The 19,763-nt window shown below is 39.4% G+C and overlaps 1 protein-coding gene across 2 annotated transcripts in view; it reads left to right on the forward strand.

The window, feature by feature from the left end:
* The window catches only part of brinp3a.1 (bone morphogenetic protein/retinoic acid inducible neural-specific 3a, tandem duplicate 1), a 46,955-nt gene that overhangs the window by 14,073 nt on the left and 13,119 nt on the right, over window positions 1-19,763 (forward strand). For both annotated transcript variants that reach the window (XM_070961459.1, XM_070961458.1), the window contains exons 3-4: window positions 1,753-1,943; window positions 3,763-3,947. In XM_070961459.1, the coding sequence (XP_070817560.1) occupies window positions 1,753-1,943; window positions 3,763-3,947 (376 nt within the window). The remainder of the gene's footprint in view (window positions 1-1,752; window positions 1,944-3,762; window positions 3,948-19,763) is intronic.

Raw genomic sequence — 19,763 nt, forward strand, 5'->3', positions numbered from 1 at the left:
ACAAATTCAGGAGCAGATTTTGTGGAAGTTGTTGAGTAAATCTGGTATCTAAATTGCAGATACAGATGGCTGCCAGTTGGTCAAATTAGTCTGTCTTGTTACTGCAACTTCCAGACTGCATTTTCATATAACCAAATCAAGAACTTAATAGGAGGTTGAGGAAACAAAATATTCCAATGTTGAATAAATTCTCTGTTTCCTCCAAAATGGCCGTAATCAAGTCAAAACTAAGTATTGCATTGTTTCTTTTCATCAAGATGTCTCAGTTGTTGTGGGACTGTCTGAGTCATGGCTGTTGATTGCTTACATCGTTGATGCTCGTCCCTCTCTGCACTGATTAAGCATTCAGGTGTTAAGGGAACTTCTGCCACAGATAGACATCCCATTGTTTTTAACTTTCAAAGTAAGAATGCTACATTTTTTCTTCAGTCGTAATAATGGAAAATCTGCATCCTCTGCTCATGTGTAAACTGTTAAAAATGCCTTTGTGTTAGTGGGGGGTGGGGATGGAGATGATGAAGAAGTTCAGCCATCAGATGAATGCAGTTTTCTCATATTTTCTGGTAATGTTCTTCAATAAGACTCTCCTGTACTTCATCTGAAGAAGGAAGGGAGGTGTAGCATTGAGCTTTACAAAACAAAAACACATTCAAACTCAAATGCATGTCAGAATTTATTTGTGTTCCTTTTCGCAATAGACATCTCAACCATCTGCCCAACAGTGACGAAAAGGTATTTAATTTCTCCCCTACTAGGAACCATGTTTTTTACCAGCTGTATTTGAATAGTACTAATCTATGCATCAAGCAGCAGCACTCAGTCTGCACTTGGAAGATAAAGGCAGCTGGCATGCTCCAAGCCCAGGCTGAATATCAAACGACTTTAGATGAAGCCTGTTCCCTCCAAAAGAGGCCCTGAAAGCAGCAAGACTCCATGATTACAGCCTGTCCAGAGCCTCAAAAAGTGAGTCAAGATGAGAAAAGATTGTGCTATTATTTAAAATCGGTGGAAAAACACAATGTTTTTCACTATGGTGCAAAGCAATTCTTCAAGCCGAAGGTAGAAACAGCATGAGACCATTCATCTCTTAAAGAGTGACACACAAGATTCTTAGAGGTCGTGCAGACATCATATTTTATGCCTGGCAAGGCACAGATCTGAGTATGAGCCTCCTTGTGAGGGGCAAACTGTGTTCTGTCCACTTTAAAATGACAACAATGGACTCCATTTTCATTCTTTTCGGGATCAGGAAACAGCTGTTCAGACTGACTTGGTAGATGTAGTCTTTGCATTGTGTTTCTAATGAGGTGAGTCTCAAAACAGCTCCAAGATCCTTGTTGCTTTCTGACAATGATGGAATGGCCAAACAGTGTGTGAGTTCAAATAACGTATGGCTTGTGTTGGAACCTTGTCTTTTCTTGGCTCCCTCAGTGGAGTTTGCATGTTCTCTTTGTTTTTTCATGCTCTGGTTTCCCCCAACATCAAAAACATGTGTTGGGGTAATTCTCCTGCTGCTGCCCTTGACCAAGGCACCAACTAAGAACTGGAGTTTGTCCCCGGTGCTGCACAATGGCTACCCACTGGTGCTTATGATAGGTTAAATGCAGAGAAGGAACTTCACTGTACATTGTACTGTCTGTGATTGCATTTGTAACAATAAAAACTAGATTTGATTCAAACGTGCCTGCATGCAGCATTCATATGTTGTGTGTCCTTTGTTACCATTGAGCTTGTGTTTGTTTGACATTGCAGGGAGTTTGGCCGCTGGAAGGTGAACAGCTTGGCCCTGGAGAGACAAGAAAACAATGGCTTTTCCTTGCCACTGGACCCCGAGTTCCTCCAGACCATTAGGCAGCTGGGCAGGAGGCCCAGTCTCGGTGCCATCACTGACAACATTATCAGAAAATACGGAACCCACTTCCTGCTCTCTGCTACACTGGGAGGTAAATAAAGTAGATGGGCTGTGGTCCTTTTTGATTTGATTGACCTACCTGAACACATTGGAGGAAGGGAGTGTTAAAAGGTGAAGTCTTGGACATCCAGGTGGCCAAAACCCAGAACGAACACTTGGCCCTTTTTCAAAACAGGAAACCTTTTAATGACCTAATGAACTTTATCAGAGTTTCAACTGGAGGAACCAGAGTCTACATTTAGTAGTGAGTCAAGAAAAATCTAGCTATACTGTCTTTGCTATTTGTTTCAATTAGATTACTTCTTTGGAGTGCTCAATGTCTCCTTTGCAACATCCATGCCAGAACTGACTCAGAACTGCATGATGAGTCTGCATCACAAAACTGAGCATAATCTTTTCAGTTAATCCATTTCTCCAGATGCGATGGAAATCCCAAATAGAACTAAAGGTTGAAAATGGTCAGTGCATAAATACAACCACAGTTGGGACCTTGCCACCCCCCACTGTTGCTGTAGACCATCAGCTATCAAATGAAGGTAAATGGCCAGAAAAGAGTAAAGATCTAGCAGTCAAACATATTTGAATCTCTGAAGCTTTTCATACTCACACAACTAAATATTGAATAGAATTGTCCCAGCTGTGACAGGATTGTTTGTGGTGGTTTAAGCTCAAATTCCCAGATTAAGCATGTAATGTGTGTGTTTGGAGTTGTTTGACAAAAATGTCAGTGAATCCTCTGTTTCCATAACAATGGATGTAAGTTAGATGGAATACTGAAATGCGCAGCAAAGCTCCCGTGGCTATCTGCTGCACAATCTCCTCCCAGCTCCTCCACTGGGTCTTTTCATCTTGTATCGCCTGTGCCTAAAACTCTTAAAACCATGATGAATACTAACAGTATTTAGAATAGATTAGAAAGAAAATCATGTACAATGTGTGTTGCAAACAAGTGGAAGGTTAATAGCTAGAGTTTGGCCTCACATAACCTATGACCTTTAGCCAGTGTTAAGGAATATATGGACAGTTCTTATCTTAGCAATCTGCAAGTGTTTTAAAGCTGTTTAAACAGTAAACTGCAATTTCTTGTCATAATTAATAATCATAAAAAAAGAAAAACATCTTGCAAATTTTTTAAAGATAATCCATTTTTGACAAAAAAGTGTCAGTACCTTGAAAGCAGATAAACTAAAGAACCTCATAGCAATAGAATTAAGAAAATGATCCACTATCATTATTGTACATTCCTGTAACTTCGTTTGTATTCACATGAAATAATTCCGTCCGATTTTCTTCTCAGGTTGTTAAAATATTTTCAAGACCCACTAATAGACAAAGTGAGTTGTTAAAACTAAGGGTCATTTTTCAGGCTGTGGTGGAGACATGTTAACCTTTGTCTATACCCAGTGGTAAGGTACAGCGTTGTATTGTTACAGTAGCTCTAATGTCACTCCAAATTAAAATAAAATTCCCCATAAAACCAGTGCTATTAGAAAGGATTGTTCAATCGATCTTTCACTCATTTTACTGTTTGTCAATACACTATCCTCTGAAAGCTCTGGCTCTGTTTGTATTGACAGACTTGCTCCATGAATCTCTCAATTTGTGCAATACACTGTATCTGTGGACTTATCACCACATTAAATTAGCAGAGGCAGCTGTTTCTCATCAGCTTTGCACCTTTAGAAGTACTGTCGTTCTGCTTCGGCGGTTGCATAATGATGAAAGGTGTTCATGGGTTAATATTTACCCCTACACCACTGAGAACATGATGTGAGTGTACATTCACAGGGGCATGAGTCATTAATGAATTTTGTGTGTGTGTTTATGTTTCTGCGTGTGTCTACTCACAGGGGAAGAGTCATTAATGATCTTTGTGGACAAGCGGAAGTTGAGTCGGACATCTGAAGTGACTGAATCCAATGGCACTGCTGTGACTCTGGAAGCTCTGCACCAGCTGGCTGCCTCCTACTTCATTGACAGGGAGAGCACCCTGCACAAGCTGCACCACATCCAGATCGCCTCCACTGCCATCAAGGTAAATGCTTGCTGTTCTCTGAGCTTTTGTCAAACACAATGACATGATAAAAAAAAACAATCAGATACTAACAAAGGTTTGAATTGCCCTTATTGTTGGATCTTTATTGTGTATGATTATAGCAATTTCATGAAGACATTGTTCAAATTAGATTTTGTTTCAGTGGATAAATGTAATGGTTGTATTTTGAAAACATGGCAAGCGGTCTTTGCTAGCTAACTAAAGAATTAATGAAATCATGGCTGATACTGCATCAATATGGAGCTTTTAATGGAAACCCTACAATCAGCAGGCTTAGCTCATTTTAACGAGAAGAGCTCTTATTGCCGGTCAGTCAGGATCCATTTTTTTCTCTCCCTGTGGATGTAATCTCCAGATTAATTAAATAAATCCCCCCTTTTTTAACTTAGAAACATCGTAATATCTGAGTTATTGAGTTACGGACGTACATGAGACTAGTGTAGATATAAAGAATGTGAGGATTACACAATATTATGGGATCTTTACAATCCATGATAAATTGGCTCATATTGATTGCCTGCAAATCTGCAGCCCTATTGAATGCTATGTGATCAGTATAGTAGGCTTGTTATTTTGAATATTTCTTTATTGTTTTGAGAGACACTATTGAAGCCCCTTGGACAACACACAAAGATTTGTCCAAGTTTTTTTTTTTTGCTTTGTTCTTTGCTTTTTTTTTGTGCAGTACAGTGCCAAAAGCTTTTGGATAGTAAATACAAAATGTATTCTTGCTGTGCAATAGTAACAGCAATATTCTTATTATTTTTTAGATAATAATGGCGCATGTGCTCCCTTCTGGGCATAACTATTGGAGCAATTTAAGACACTCTGAGTGGTCAGTGCTTGCCAAGTACTTACAATGTACTACCAATTACTGTATGCAGCTTACGACCAATCAATAGGCCCTCTGTGGGATACTCTGGCCTGCTTCAAATAGAGAATATCATTATGCTGCAGATTATTAAAGCATATTTTACAGGGCATAAAGCAACCTTGGTCGGCAAAATTAGAACCTCATTTACAGACCCTCTGTATGGACTGATAAACTTCAGCTGCTTTTCCCATTGTAAATGAATGATCCTGTCATAGTAGATGCCTTCTCAGACCTCACCTAATTCTAGCCAAAAAACCCAGCGGCTTCCATTGTGATAGAATTATCCAGAGAAAACGTGTTTGGTGAGGAAACCCCTTCATTACTTGTTAGATTTTGTTCACATCAGATCTAAAAACTGTTATGTTGTAATATGGCAGTTGTAACCACACTTTTTAAACCAGGGAACCACTTTCCCTGCTCTGTTTCCACTCTTCATGCTAAGCTAAGCTAACTGGCTGGTGGTGGTAGCTTCATATTTGCCTTATAGGCATGAGAATGGTATCAAGCTTCCCATGTAATTCTCAGCAACAAAGCAAATAGGAAACAAGCTATAGTCTCCCATGTTAAAGTCCAATATTTCGTTGACCCATCCATCCACCTCGACCTCCTCCCTCTGTGGACTAGTTCCTCCTTTGTTCTCGATAGATAAGAGTTGTAATTTATATGGTGGCTAGAGTGACAAGAGTCACTTGTTAACGATTAAGCGATTAATCTCATGATTGTCATAGTTAACTTGCGATTAATTGCAAATTAATTGCACATTTTTATCTATTCTAAATGTCCCTTGAATTATCATTTTAATACTGTTATCAACATGGAAAAGTGGATAGGCTTGCTTTGTGCAAATGTTTTTTAATTGAAAACAACGTGTAGTGATGTATTTCACACTAACTTTCTCACTTTCAGCAGTCATTCACATTTGAATGAATCAAATCTCACACAATTTAACACTGTCAATGAAGAGATGACAAAAAAAATAAATACTTGGTTACAAAAAAAAGCCCCTTCAACAACCCTTTCTAAGGGATCAAAACAGGGTGATCCAAAATAAAGCCGTAAACTTGGGCTAAGGTTATAGTGCAGTTAACCCATGGCTTAAACTTCTTAAGTTTCCTTTGAACATAATAGCATCCATATCCCTCGAAAGCCATCCATTGTCGCCTGGTTTTGACAAGGAGGCAGCAGAGAATTCGCATTCGCCGTGTGTTTGGCCATCAAGTGGTATTTCAAACTGGATGTGCTACGGTGATAATTCAGTTCAGTTCACATCTCACAATACACACAGATAACTTTGGTCTTGTCAGTCGACCCATCTGGCAACTTTTTGAAACTAAACTTTCCATTCAGAATTGTTCGTATCCATTTCGGTGTTTCGCACTTGACATCCACACAAACCGGTAGCCTACTCTTTCACAGCTAGTGAGCAGGCAAGACCAAACACATGCGTGGGGCGTGCCGATTGTTTTGTTTCTGGTTTACAATCTGATCCTATAGTTTTTCTAAGTTACTAGCAGTGGCCACAGCTTATAAAAAAGTACAAGTTCACACGGTCACAAAGAGCGTTAATCTTGCGATAAAAAAAATGACGCCATTAAAATTGATGCTTCATTTGATTTGCGTTAATAACGCGATATACACACACACACACACACACACACACACACACACAAAGAACTGACGGATTAAGTTGACACTGAATTTTATTTCCGTTGATCAACAATGTACATTTTGTCTTTGTATCCTTGCATTGTGTGCACTTTCTAGTGCTTTGTTGTGACATTCAAGTAAGCATGTACACATGCATGCTCAATGAACGAATGAGAGTTCAACCAAGAGAAGAGATGAAGCGAGCAGTGTTATTTACTTCCCCCTTTGCTCTTTTATGTATGTGTGTATTCACAGGCTCTTACATACAGTATATGGAACAGTGTGCTATGCATATCAAGATATGTGAATATCACCCTGCATCTTTTACTGCTTAATACCTTTGCGGTGTGTTCATTCATCACTCTGTCAGTTCTTATCAAGAAGAATGAATTGAATCGGCAGAGTTTGCCCTTCACATGGCAGACTGAATTCTCTATGTTTTTGAGCTATCTTGTTACCTCACATGGCTTTAATGTGTTTACACTTGCTCGTGGTAAACAAGAGATTAACTTCACAATGTGGGCAGTATCAGAAACCCACAAAAACACCCATCTTCATTTTGCTTGTCATGTGCTGTTTTCTGCAATTACACCTGCCTCTGCAATGGTAGCTCTGTGAGACATCTGATCTGACTCAGAGATGACTTTTTGCTGCGGTATCATTTGGCAAAACTGATGCCTGGTTTAAAAACAAAAATGCTTACATCTCTAAAAGTACACTTAGATATGTATTTAGACATTTTTTTTGTTTTATCTCATTGTTTTAATAAGGTAAAATATTTCAGGGATTTTAAGTTTCCAGCTGGGATAGCCTGCTTTGATTTGCTGCTAGCATAATCTGACTTACTGTTAGCATTAGCTAGCCAATGGGGAGATACCGAGTGTTAAGATGCTACCAGCTTCCAACCAGGGCCTAAATTCTACAGGCTTGATGGGCCTGTATTGCTACCTCATCTATGATCAATGGCTCCACTTACCTCTCCATCAGTGTCAGCAACGCCCATTTTGCTGAAGCTTAGAGTGAGAATCTCCATGTTCTGCCAGATCCAGGGACACCATTTTCTTCAGCCTATAGAACAAACTGACACAACCTGTGCCCAGGAGTCTGATGCCACCACTACCTGTCCTGCCGATTCTAGGGGACTCATACCCCCCTCTCTGTCCATCCTTCTCCATCCATTCCACTATCACAATGTATTCCCCTCCACCACATACTCCACCTCGAACGACGCTCATTATTAGAGATTCAGTCATGAGGAACGTTAAGAAAGAAGCTGCAGTGACTTTTTTTTTTTTTTTAAGATAATGGATTTCATGGAAAAAGACTCCCAGCATCCTGGCCAAACACCCACTCGCCCAAGATGTTGTCATCCCTACGGGCTGCTATGACATATCCCGTCAGTCCTCTGAATTACCAGAGCATGCCCTCACTAAACTCCTTGACTCCCTCATAGTCCACAATAAAGAAATAATTATCTCCATTCTGTTTTAGCCACACTCCTCATCGCCGCACCCAGCTGCAATTAACCCGCACAGCCCGATATGTGGCTTTTAAAGACAATTTTAATCTCTTCTGGAACCATTAAGCCTTCTTCCATCGTGATGGCATTTATCCCAATGGCCAAGGCTCACATGCTTTAACTGACAATTTATTCTACTCAATCTAGAACTCTCCCTCACCCTGATAATCCTTCATTGCTTGTCAACATTCAGTCCGGGTCATTTCTGGTCATGACCAGCAAACCACAGTCACTCCCCTCTGTGGTTAGGAGTGCCAAGTACCACCTCCTTAAGTGTATGTAACCCTACACTTAATCATTTCCCTGGAGTAGGGTTGGGCGATACGGCTGAAAACTCTATTGCGATATAAGTGTTTTATATCGGTCAATATCGATAATTATTGATATTTTTTATGACCTATTTAAAATAAGGACTAGGAGAAAAATACATTCAATTTAAACATTTTTTTTTTTTTAATTTAACCTTCCTCTGATTATAATCCCCTCAGCTATCAAGGCAGAAAGGAAATGTCAACACAACCATGGAAAACACTCAAATAATAAATGTTTTTTTTCTGCAGGTTTAGTGCAGAAAGTTCACAAGCTGATTCACCTTCTGCTGAATAAAATGTTTTCAGATATGTGCAGTGTTTGTAAACATAGCAGAAACTGAGGAAGACTTGACATCTGTAACATACAAACAAACAAACAAACATGATAGACAGCACAGTAACACTGACTGAACTATAAAACCAGCCTAGACATATGAACAACTTTAGTCACTTTTCTTACTCTAAACATACATGAACTATTCAATTATATTTTTATAATGTGTGTGTTTAAAAAAAAAAAAAAAACACACGTGTAAGAGATGTTTATAACCTGGCTTCTCCTCAGTGCTCAGTGAAGCATGTCTTTAGCTGTATGATATGCCGCTGCCTCCGTTCCATCTTTGTGCCTTTTAGATGATTTGTCATCAGGCACTGAAGCAGATACCTCTGCATGGTGGTCAGCTGCTTGTGTGGTGGTGCTGTGGTTGCAGATGTTGTTGGACGTTGGCGAATACGGCTGCGCTCCAAAGAGTGAGCACGGCTAAGGTGGTTAAATAAGTTTGTGGTATTACTGGTCTTGGTGGGGACGACAGTCTTGCATAAGTTACAGACCACAATGGTCTGACTACGGTCCGACTTATAAAATCCAAAAAACTCCATACTGACGAGCTGACTTTCCCTGTTTTATCGACAGTTTCTTTGCTCGCTGCAGCGCTCACTTTCTATTTCTCATCTCACTCCTCATGAAGCAACAAACACGTGACAACGACACGGCGCAACCGAACTTGATACTGTTACATGATTGGTGTGTTAGCGTGTCTCTCTCACTGATTAGTGATTACTCCCTACATTGCTCGGTTACCTGGGAGCGAGTGCCTTTGTTCATGCAACCAACCTCACTTTGCAACTTCAGGTTTCTTCCGACGAAGAAAAAAAAAATTATCGAATGCTGTATCCAAAGCATTTTATATTGATATTGATGACGCGTCTATCGCGAGACATATCGCTATCGTTCTATCGGCCCAGCCCTACTCTGGAATGCTGTCTCCTACTCTTTATTCTATTGATACCATCATCATTTACCTTAATAATACAATGGATAGCAAAGGCCACTGCTATGAAGTGTAAATTTCTAATGCTGCATTCATACCATTAAGAATGCTTTTTGGCCAAGGCCTCCCACACGCATGGTCATGTCAGTCAGAATCACTGACATATTGAATAGACCATCTCCTACACGGAACTCAAATAATTAAATTCTAATAAGTCTTGTTCCTACATCTGGCCATTATTCTTCTGTTCCTTTTAAGGTGGCTAGCGAATTTTCGCTCTGTATCTAACAAAACTTGTTTAAGAAGTTAGGCTTTTTGTTTGTGACTGAAACCAGGCAGAATAATGGAAAACTTACCCCCTAACTTACCTAGAATTTCAGGCTGCGGTGGTGGATTTGCTGCCATGATTAGAAGCCATTTTTCTACTTGGTTGGTGTGCACTGGGCCCTTCTATCCTTTTGGATTTATGAATGATTAAAGTTGGACATACTAATCCCTTTTACAGTATTATAACAGCTCATTTTTAAAATAGTGATTTTTTATCAGCTATTCTCATCTAAATTTGTTCTTCTTGGTCATTTTAACATTCATATTGACAAGGCTTCTGATGGATTTGGTTCTAGTTATATAAATACCACTGACTCTTTTGATCTGACTTAACATGTAACAGACCAGACACACATCAGAGGGCATACTCTGGACCTTGTTTTTACTTTTGGTGTAAATTTTGATTCAGTTTTTTTTTCTAAGGAGCTTTTTATTTCAGATTATAACTGTTTGAAATGACTTGTCTTTAAATCTCTGTATTTTACCTCGTCAGTGTGTCATTGTGTGATGATGAACTCTCACATCCTAAAACATCTCCCTGCACCAGGGGTTTCACTGCCTTTTATAACAGCCCTGTTATTATATCATAATATCATCATCTAATGAACACTGCCTTTCAGTCCTGAATTAAGTTGTCCCTAAAAGGTCTAGATTGGCTCCTTTGATAAATTCCTCCCCCTGGATGAAGGGCAGTATGCGCTCTTTTAAACAAACTTGTCAAAGAATTGAGCGTTTGTGGAAATCCACCCATCTACAAATTTGCTTCAATTTCAGTATCTAAAACATTTATTTGATTTTTACAGGATGAAGGATGTCATACTTTTCTCACCTTGTACCAAATAGCTAATGTTACCCCAATTCTGTTTGATACCATCAGTAACATTGTCTCTGTGACATTACCTGCTGGCACTATTTCAGCAGTTGATGAGTGCAATTAAATTTATCTGCTTTGTTGGTCAGATAAATGACATATGACCAAACATTATTCCTCACTAATCCAAAATCCTGGAGAATTATTTGACAAAAGCTCACAAATCTGGTCAGTTCTATTTAAAACTCCTTTCGTCCCCTCAACATCATACCTACGTCTTTGCAAAAAACTGTTAGTTTTTATTGGTTCAAAATATAATCAATAACTCATTGATATCTGGTTTGGCCCCATCTTATTTCAAACAAGCCACTATTCCACTTCTCAAAGAAAAAAAAATCTGTCTCAGAAGGGCACAATGTTTTCACCAAGTTTCAGTCTCGCTTCCTTCAGATGCTTTCAGCAGAAATAGCTCAAATGATGTGTTCGTGCAGGGTGACACAGGAGAATATTCTGTAATGGTATTATTAGATCTCTGTGCTTTTTTGATGCTGTGGACTGTTTTATTTTGATTGAGAGGCTCAGGCAATAGGTAGGTATCTCTGAATCAGCTTTGGATTGTTCTCCATGTGCCTGTCAGTAGGACCTTTTAGTTTACAGTTTATGATTATGCCTCATCAACTGAAACTTTGTTCTGTGGTGTTCCCCAAAGTTCCATTGCAGGCCCGATGCTGTTTGCATTGTACTTGCTTCCTCTTGGTTTGATAATAAGTATTTTAAAGGTATCTCTTACCAGTGTTACACAGACAATATTCAGTCATATCTTTCATTGAATCCTCAAAACATTTCAAAGTTGTCTGCTCTACTAAATTGCCTCAAGTCTATCTTGAATGGCAGATAACTGCCTGACATACTGACAACACAGTAGTTCTTATTTCTGACCAGATGGAAGGTGAAGGACAGTCTTGTCTCTTAATCTACTTCTGTTAAACCTATTCTGTGTACCCTGGCGTTTTTATGGGTCAGGATTTGAGTCTTGACCAGCACATAAATTGTTTGATTCTCTCCTGCTTCTACCAGCTGAGAAACATTGCTAAACTCAGGCCCACTGTGCCCAGAGCTGAGATGGAGGTGATTATACAGATGCTTATTTGTGCCCATCTTGATTATTGCAACTCCCTTTTCATCTGTCGCAGCAAGACATCCCTAAACCACTTACAAGTGGTTCATAGTACTGGTGCAAAGCTTCTGACCAAGTCCTCTGAAAGGTCTCATAACACCAGTCGTGATGTCTTTGTACTGACTTCCCATAAAATTCAGAATCCATTTCAAGATTCTTGTAATTATACAAGATTGTAATTTAGAGCCCTAAGTGGACAGCCACCTACTGACATTAAAGAGCTACTGCAGTCATATAATACCAGTAGGAATCTGAGGTCCTCTGATCATGGTTTGTTGGCTGTTCCTCGCTCCAGGCTCAAGACAAAAGGAGACTGTGCTTTTTGAGGTTGTAGCTCCTACACTTTGAAAAACTCTCCCATTGGACTTACAATACGTGGCCACTGTTGACACCTTCAAAAAGCAGCTCATTGGTTTTGACTTGCTTTTGTTTAATTTGTTTTGTTTATTTTTTTGTTCTGCATCTTCTGTTTTTAGCTGGTTGTCTGCTTTTAGTGTCTGTGGCTCTGTCTCCTATTTCATGTGGAACTATAAACATTTTTGTCTACTGGATGTCAGAAAACTGAAAATGTCTATGATACCACAGAGAAAAGGCTAATGTATTCAAATAGTTTGTTTTCTCTGCCCAACAGACCACTTCGTAATAGTATAAAAAGAGGAAAAAAACAGTAAAAAAAATAAAAAGCAAAGGAATTCATTATAAAAATCATGTATTTATTTATCTTGTCAAAAGACTAATCAATAAGTCGATTAATTATTTTTGCTTTAGTATTACGATATGATTTGTCACCTCATGAGGGTCTCTTTACAAAACATTCCTGATAAGATAAAGTGGGTAAAGATGTGTAGGAAGAGTTGTGAATGCTGCATCAATGACATTTGATGACATGTTTCACATTGTTGCTTTCATTTAATATTGTTAACGAAATTAGAACATACCAAGAAAAAACACCCGTCCATACTCAGATTTACAAGTCCCCAAGTTACATACACAGTCCTGTTCTATCACCAGTATATGCAGTATAATATTGTGTGATATCTGATGCAACCTCACAATTTTCTATTACTTTTCATGTCTAGCCTGCACATAATTATTGTTAGAGTGGTGTGCTGGGAAGGGGTTGTCACTTCTTATATGACGAAGAAAACAAACAAGCAGTCACAGAGACAGAACTCTATTGGAAACGCAGAAACATCACAATGTATTTCCTTCATTCTGACTGTGAAGTTGTAGCAAAAATAAATAAATATATATAAATAAACTGCTTGCCTTGTTCTGAGCCGCAGCCCATTTTTCATTGACTCGTCCTTAGTGATCACCCACTATACAGTCCATCAGAGATAAAACTGTACATTCTCTAAAGTGAATTGGCAAGTGGACGTTGAGCTGATTTGGCAGTCGCCACTGAACCAAAGTGCTGCTAAAAACCCCTCTGATTGAGATGAATAGAGAAAGAGCCCTCTGGGGTGCATTTGTTTGTGAGGCATTTTCAGGTGACTGATGTAAAATATTCACAGCCTCAGCAGCCTTTAATTCAGAACATGGGTTTTTACCTCACCCCAATGAAGAGGAATGCCAAAACAGAGCTGTCTTTAAGAAGAGCACTGGTCCCCTGGTTTTAAGAGATAACATATTTTAAATGGTAGAAATGCCTGGCCTGAAGGCCTGGAGGACTGAGCACAGCAGCACTGGAAAATAATCAAAGACGGGAAAAATGAGATAGGAGTGAGGAGAAAATGTCTCTGCTGTTACGTAGTGTGATGAATCAGCCCGTCCATTTCAGTATTTCCTTTGAGAGCCCCTGTCATTTGTCAAACATTTTGTGGCATGAGTTAAGGTGTCACATGCGACCGAGCAGAAGAGATGAGACGAGGACAGACAGGCCTTATTTAGCAGGCCTTTTAGCCCAGGATCAAGGTGCGGCAGGTACACAGGAAATGCTGCATCAATCAATGTTCCTACCTTTGATTTGCAACACAGGCTCCCTCTTACTGAAGATTCACCAAACTGAAGTTGGGAGGAGAATATCATTGACAAGGGAGGAGAAATGATAAAGAATGTTTTGACCCAATTTGCAGTGAGAGCCTTGAGTGCTCAGTCAGTCATGCAGCGTTACGCTTCATTTGTCGGAGTAGAAGAGAACACAAGTAAGATTTGAGCTTCAGAAGTCAGATAATGGCTGCTGAGGAACGGCTGCAGAAAACACGGCTCCATGTGTTTGGGGGCAGTTTTGATGACAGGATAAACAAAACAAAACAAACAAAAAAACACAAAGGAAACAAAAGACAAAGCGCTCTGTCCTCTGTTATCACAAGCATGGATGAATAATTCATTACGGGCAGATCTTCATTATTCAGAAAGGAACGTAAATGTTTTTGTCTTTTCACCATGTGGTCAACCCCTACCTTTACCAAGATCTGTGGGTTTCTTTGATTTGTTATAGGTGAAGGGGCCTTAGACAGATAATTGTAAGGTATAAATAGATGGAGGATAGCTCCTGGCTTTAGGCTCATATCTGACTTCCGATGTCAAGATCTTTCATTTCCTCAGGCCATTTCTCTTTAATCTGTTGCTGGTTAAAATAAGTGAAGCCTGGAGAGCAAAAATAAGTACACAGAATAAAATTTCCTCTCTTGGTCTCTTAGTTTTCAAGTGACTGGTATTTCCTGTAAAAGAAAATAGCTCAGTTTCTCTTAAAGAGACTCAGTGAACATAACGCCACATACAGTACAGTAAAATACTCCACTTTCTCCTACCAAAGGTTCCTCTCTGCTCCCCTGTGGCTTTGAGGCACTTTTATTTATTTCATTTTGTTTGAGGGCACATAATAATCTCATTCTGGTGCTATATTCCTCCTCTTCCCCCTTTTCTTGCTTATATTTTATCGGCTTATCCCTCGCTGGTTGACATTAGAGTGTAAGCCAGTTCTACAAAGTGGTCTTAAAACGTGCACTGAAATCCTCAAAGACTGAATAAACAGGCATAAACGTATCTCAGATGCAAATGTGAATTTTCACATCTTCTATGCTGTGGTGATTAAGCGAGCGACAATTCTTGAAGGTGCAGCAAATGAGGCAATTTTGAAATGAGAGATGATTTTCATGAAACATTAATGCTATCCTGTGCTTTTTCTCCAGAAAGCAGAAAGTGCAGCCATTTAAAGTCCATTGTTGCTCAATGTGACATCACAAGCTCACTAAGTGACATTTTATGCTGTTTTGGTGGAATTATTCATATGGAGGATTTGCAGCAGCGATGAATCTTCATCAGTAAATTGCTCTCACCTAACTGGTCTGATAATGATATTAAAGCCATACTTTTTTAAATAATGGATGTGCCTCAGAGCCATCTCTATCAGTTGACCATGTTAACAGGCTAAGTGCTGTGTTGCCCTGCAGAGGCCTCACACCAATAACACGGAGGCTATCATCCATCTAAATACTGCCCAGGACAGGCGTAATCTGATTTGGATAATACAGGTATTTTAATAGCCAACTCGTAGCATCATTTCCTTTAACACGTTCATTTAATTCAATTTATTAGCTCTAAATATTCTGTTCCAGCTTCTCAGGGAAATCAGACATAGTGGTGACTTCATTCTTAGTCATGTTCGATATCATTCATTTTATTATTTTAGGAAATGTTTTACATTTCTGGTCGATCAATGAATACTTCTTTAAAGTTCTTGTTTTTCACTGTCCCGCTTTCTTTAACACTATCATTTCCCATTCTTGTAGCAAATAAAGCACATTTGAACACTGGAGGAACTGAGAGGTGTGTGTTTCTGCATGCGTGTGCATAACCTCTCCAGTGAGAACACTGGGCCTGACAATATCTCCCACTCCGCTGTAAAAGCTGAGTAAAACTAGCAGCTGTGCAGCATTCAATCCAGTTACGATGCCAAATGCTGGCTCTGGCTCTCACCTGCTCCAGAAGTTGAAATGACATGTCCTGAACCACAGCACTTGTGAGCTGGGCTGCTGGGAGTGGAACTGTGTCAGCTTTCCAAGCAGCAGTGTTTCCCTGAGCGATGTGTCTGGCAGCAGGCAGAGCTACATTTTCACCGACAGAGTGTAATACCAAGCTAAAAAGGATGCCTTCAGGCCTCGCTTGGGAATGTTTGCTTGATGCTTGTGTATACAGACTGGTGACAATTAAAGGAAAAACCTGAATAAATGAGTGGAAAAAGCATAACAAATGCCAAATGCATGCTTCCATATAGGGCAAGAGAGCTCAGTGAATGGCTTGATGAAAATGATGAGAATCACATGTGCTATGGCAGAATATCACCTCAGAATATAAGAAGACTTGGAGAATCTAAGTAGCCCCGAAGCTGTTGTAACAACTTGTGATGATCAGGCACCTTTTCCATTAATGGCAGCCATCTGGAAGTGGATCGCTCAGTGTAACGTGCTCTCCCTTTTCCGTGCTATGGCACAATATTTTCTCAGACTATATGTATGCTTCTTGTGATGCTTTGCACTGATCTAATGGTAACTCAGGCTTTTTCACTTCTTCTTTGTCTTAAAAGCATGCTGGTTCAAGGATTCTGATTGGCACGCCACAGCAGAGAAATGACTGTAAAAAGGGACAAAAATCACAGCTTAACGGAAAATGCATTGGCTTTTGTGTGACTCAGAGCATCAATATAAGGCATAACAGCAGAATACAGTACAATGCACTTAACATCATCATCACTTACGGTTTTGATTTGTCATATTGTGATAAAAGAAAACATACTCCTGTTACTATGTGGATATTCATTTTCAGTCAGACCTTAAGATGTTTGAAAACGATTCTAGCACTATGCAAGGAAAATGTTCAGGATTAATAAATTCCAAAGGAGTATTTAAACAGTAAGAAGACATAAAAAGGCAAGCCTGGAGGGCAAAGAGAAATTCATTGAGATAAGATAAACAAGTCACGTCCACAGCATGTGTAAGCATCACAAACTGCTTATTCTAGGAAAGCCTTTAAGTGCAATTAAATGTTCCATTAAATGCAGCTGTTAGTTATTCCAACACAGTCAGCACAATTATCTTGTACTCAATTATGGCGCATTAATAATTCCCCCCCAACCGATCCATGTCATTTACATATCACATTTTTGGAATCACTTGTATTTTCTTGCTGTTAGCAAATGTTGCCCCGTGAGGTCTTGAAAGTCATGAAATATATAAAAAGGATTTTTCTTTTTGGGGTTGATTTCTAATGGAGAAGGCTGACTGTGCACACATGCTCTGCTCCACTGGGTTCTTTTTGCAGATGGTCTCATTGCTATGCATAGAAAAGCCAACTTTAGATTTGCATTTGGTCAATTTTCCCCTTTAAGTTGGACATCTGTCTGTGTTGGAAATTAATCTGCGGATCCCTACGGAGCCTGCTCGGGTTTTAATTAATTGTGTTAACGCGTCAGTAATAAAAAAAAAAAAAAAGAAGAAGAAGAATGGAAATCAGTTACTCTCTCTCTCTCTCTCCCACTCTCTGTCTACCTCTGTCTACTGTCCTGCCTGAAAATATGATATCTTATTCAAAAGACTTTATTTAAGTCAGTGTAAATTGAAAAACAGTAGCTCAGTTAATTATTTTTAGTGGGAGATGGAAAGAGACACTGGATTTATATCGTACAGAGCTTCCAGCTTTTTTTCACCCTCATGTTTCTCTGAATTTAGTTTCCTCATTGACCTTCCAGTTGTCAAAAGTAGATGTCAAAAGAAAAACAACTTTTCTGCCCACAGCGGCAAAAGTCTTCCTTTTTCTCCTGGCTGGATACCACGGTTGCTGTCATTAATCTAGCAAGGAGATGTTGTTACTTTTATTGGACCTTTGGGAAAATATTAAAAGAAGACACCGTCATGGTGTTTGGAAATAATTCGCAAGTGACAGCGAAGGAGATGGATTTCCCTTCAGGTTGGCAGTTTATCTTTGCTGTCCATGGAGCCTGGATATACGTATGCTCTAAATCAGGCTTTTGTCAAGGATGATTGAGCTGAGATTGTGGACGATCTCACCATGAGCTCAAAGGAGAGGAGAGATTTGACAGTGTTGCTCTGTGTGCATCGTCAGCACAATTCTGCTGTGGTGTCTTTGAGCATTGAATGTAGAAGCACCTTCCAAGACTAAAGTTGGGAGATCTTTTTATGCCTGGTTTTCTGTTTTGACTTAACTTTTGTTTCTCGCTTCCACGTTTTCACCCAAAGTGTGGAGTTTTTTTTCATTGTTTTCATGCAGTATGTCCTCATCATGGTGTAATCTATTTACATGTTATCTAAAGATCATTTAATTTCTTCTAAATTCAGCTGACTTTCCATACCCGGGGCAATCATTAGGGTCGGTTTCTGACTGTGTATGCAACACTTTTTCACTCTTGTGAGTCTGCTTTACTTGTGTGCATGTTGGCCTCTTTGCCATGAATGGTAGCAGATTTTTTTTTTAATAAATTGTGTGATGAAACTCATACCAGCAGCTTCAAAAAATGTTTTTCTCCAAGAGAGAATCTCTTCTCCAAATGTTTTCATGTTCTTATTTGAAGTCATATGATATTAGGCGCACTCATGCTCCACTGGGAGTGGGATAGCCTTCATGAAAACCACCACAGACAAGTACTGAGTACAGTAAGAAAAAAAAAAAAAAAAAAAAAACACTTGTGAAATGTATTACTCTCCAGCTGTGGCAGCTGTGGAGTGGAATGGTGCTGTGAGACCATTCACCTGAATTTGCATGACATGTAGTCCAGATACTAATTTTTAAGGCCAACAAAGACCACTTTTCCATTGCATAGCAACATTTTAAAACCACGTGCCCCTTGAAGTGAACATAATGTGAGAATAATCTGCCTTTTAATTCAAAATAACTAACAGTGACTATGTTTTAAAAGACTGTTTGACTACATGGTCACCTTAGTCCATGTCCAATATGAGCTCTGTCAGTATGATCTGTCAGCTGCAGATGCCTGCTCACAGTTTCTCTGTGTTAAAACCCCTTTGTCTGCAATGAAACTCAACCTTTCTTTGTGTTAGCGTATTCAGTCAACTCACATGTTGGATCACAACATTAAAATTTAATTTAAATATGTAATTTGTGTTGGAGTTAAGCCAGCAAAGAATGAGCAAGGAGTTTTAATGGATCACCCAACTGGTAATAGAAATAAACACATGGAGTGGAGCTGTGGATCAGTTATCTGCCTGAACAGCTTCAACAGCTTTGTTTGTCCCAGAGAATCATTTCCTCCTCACACAGAGGAGGCGCTTTTAATAAAAACAACAAGAAGACAGGTTCATTCCACTTTTTTACAAGCAAATACAAGCAAGCAATACAAGAAACATTATCTAGTCTTCTATGTTCGGTCTGCCGTCATTTAGTTCTTGGTTACACAAATATTACATTAGCATGGGACACTCAACGCTTAAACATCCACATCCGGCTTCTATTACAGACCAGGTGAAAAGCTCAGAGTACAAATCACAGGTGCTGTTTTCATGGATTTTCCGAGTGAATTGCACAGTTATTTCACATGGCTTTCTAAAACTCACCCAAGGACACGCCACTGTTTACTGCGGAGGCTGTTTATTCAGATACACGACGGCTTTTTGACAATCCTTGCACACACATACTGCCTTACTGTCCACAGTCCTCTGTATGGACACATCTTTCCTCAAATAAACCCTCACTTCTCAAATATTAGCAGGGAAAATTCTGTCTGGTGTCTGTATGTGCGTCAATCTTCCTCTCCTACTCCTACGTGTTTTAACCTGTTCTGAGTCAATTAACCTAGCTTAGAATAGGTGTGTAAAACCAAGTGCCCTCACAGCCTCCAGCTGGTGCTTACAACACGCCCACTCATGACAGAGGACTCATG

This window comes from Chaetodon trifascialis, chromosome 4 (genome assembly GCF_039877785.1).
Source record: "Chaetodon trifascialis isolate fChaTrf1 chromosome 4, fChaTrf1.hap1, whole genome shotgun sequence".
Classification (NCBI taxonomy): domain Eukaryota; kingdom Metazoa; phylum Chordata; class Actinopteri; order Chaetodontiformes; family Chaetodontidae; genus Chaetodon; species Chaetodon trifascialis.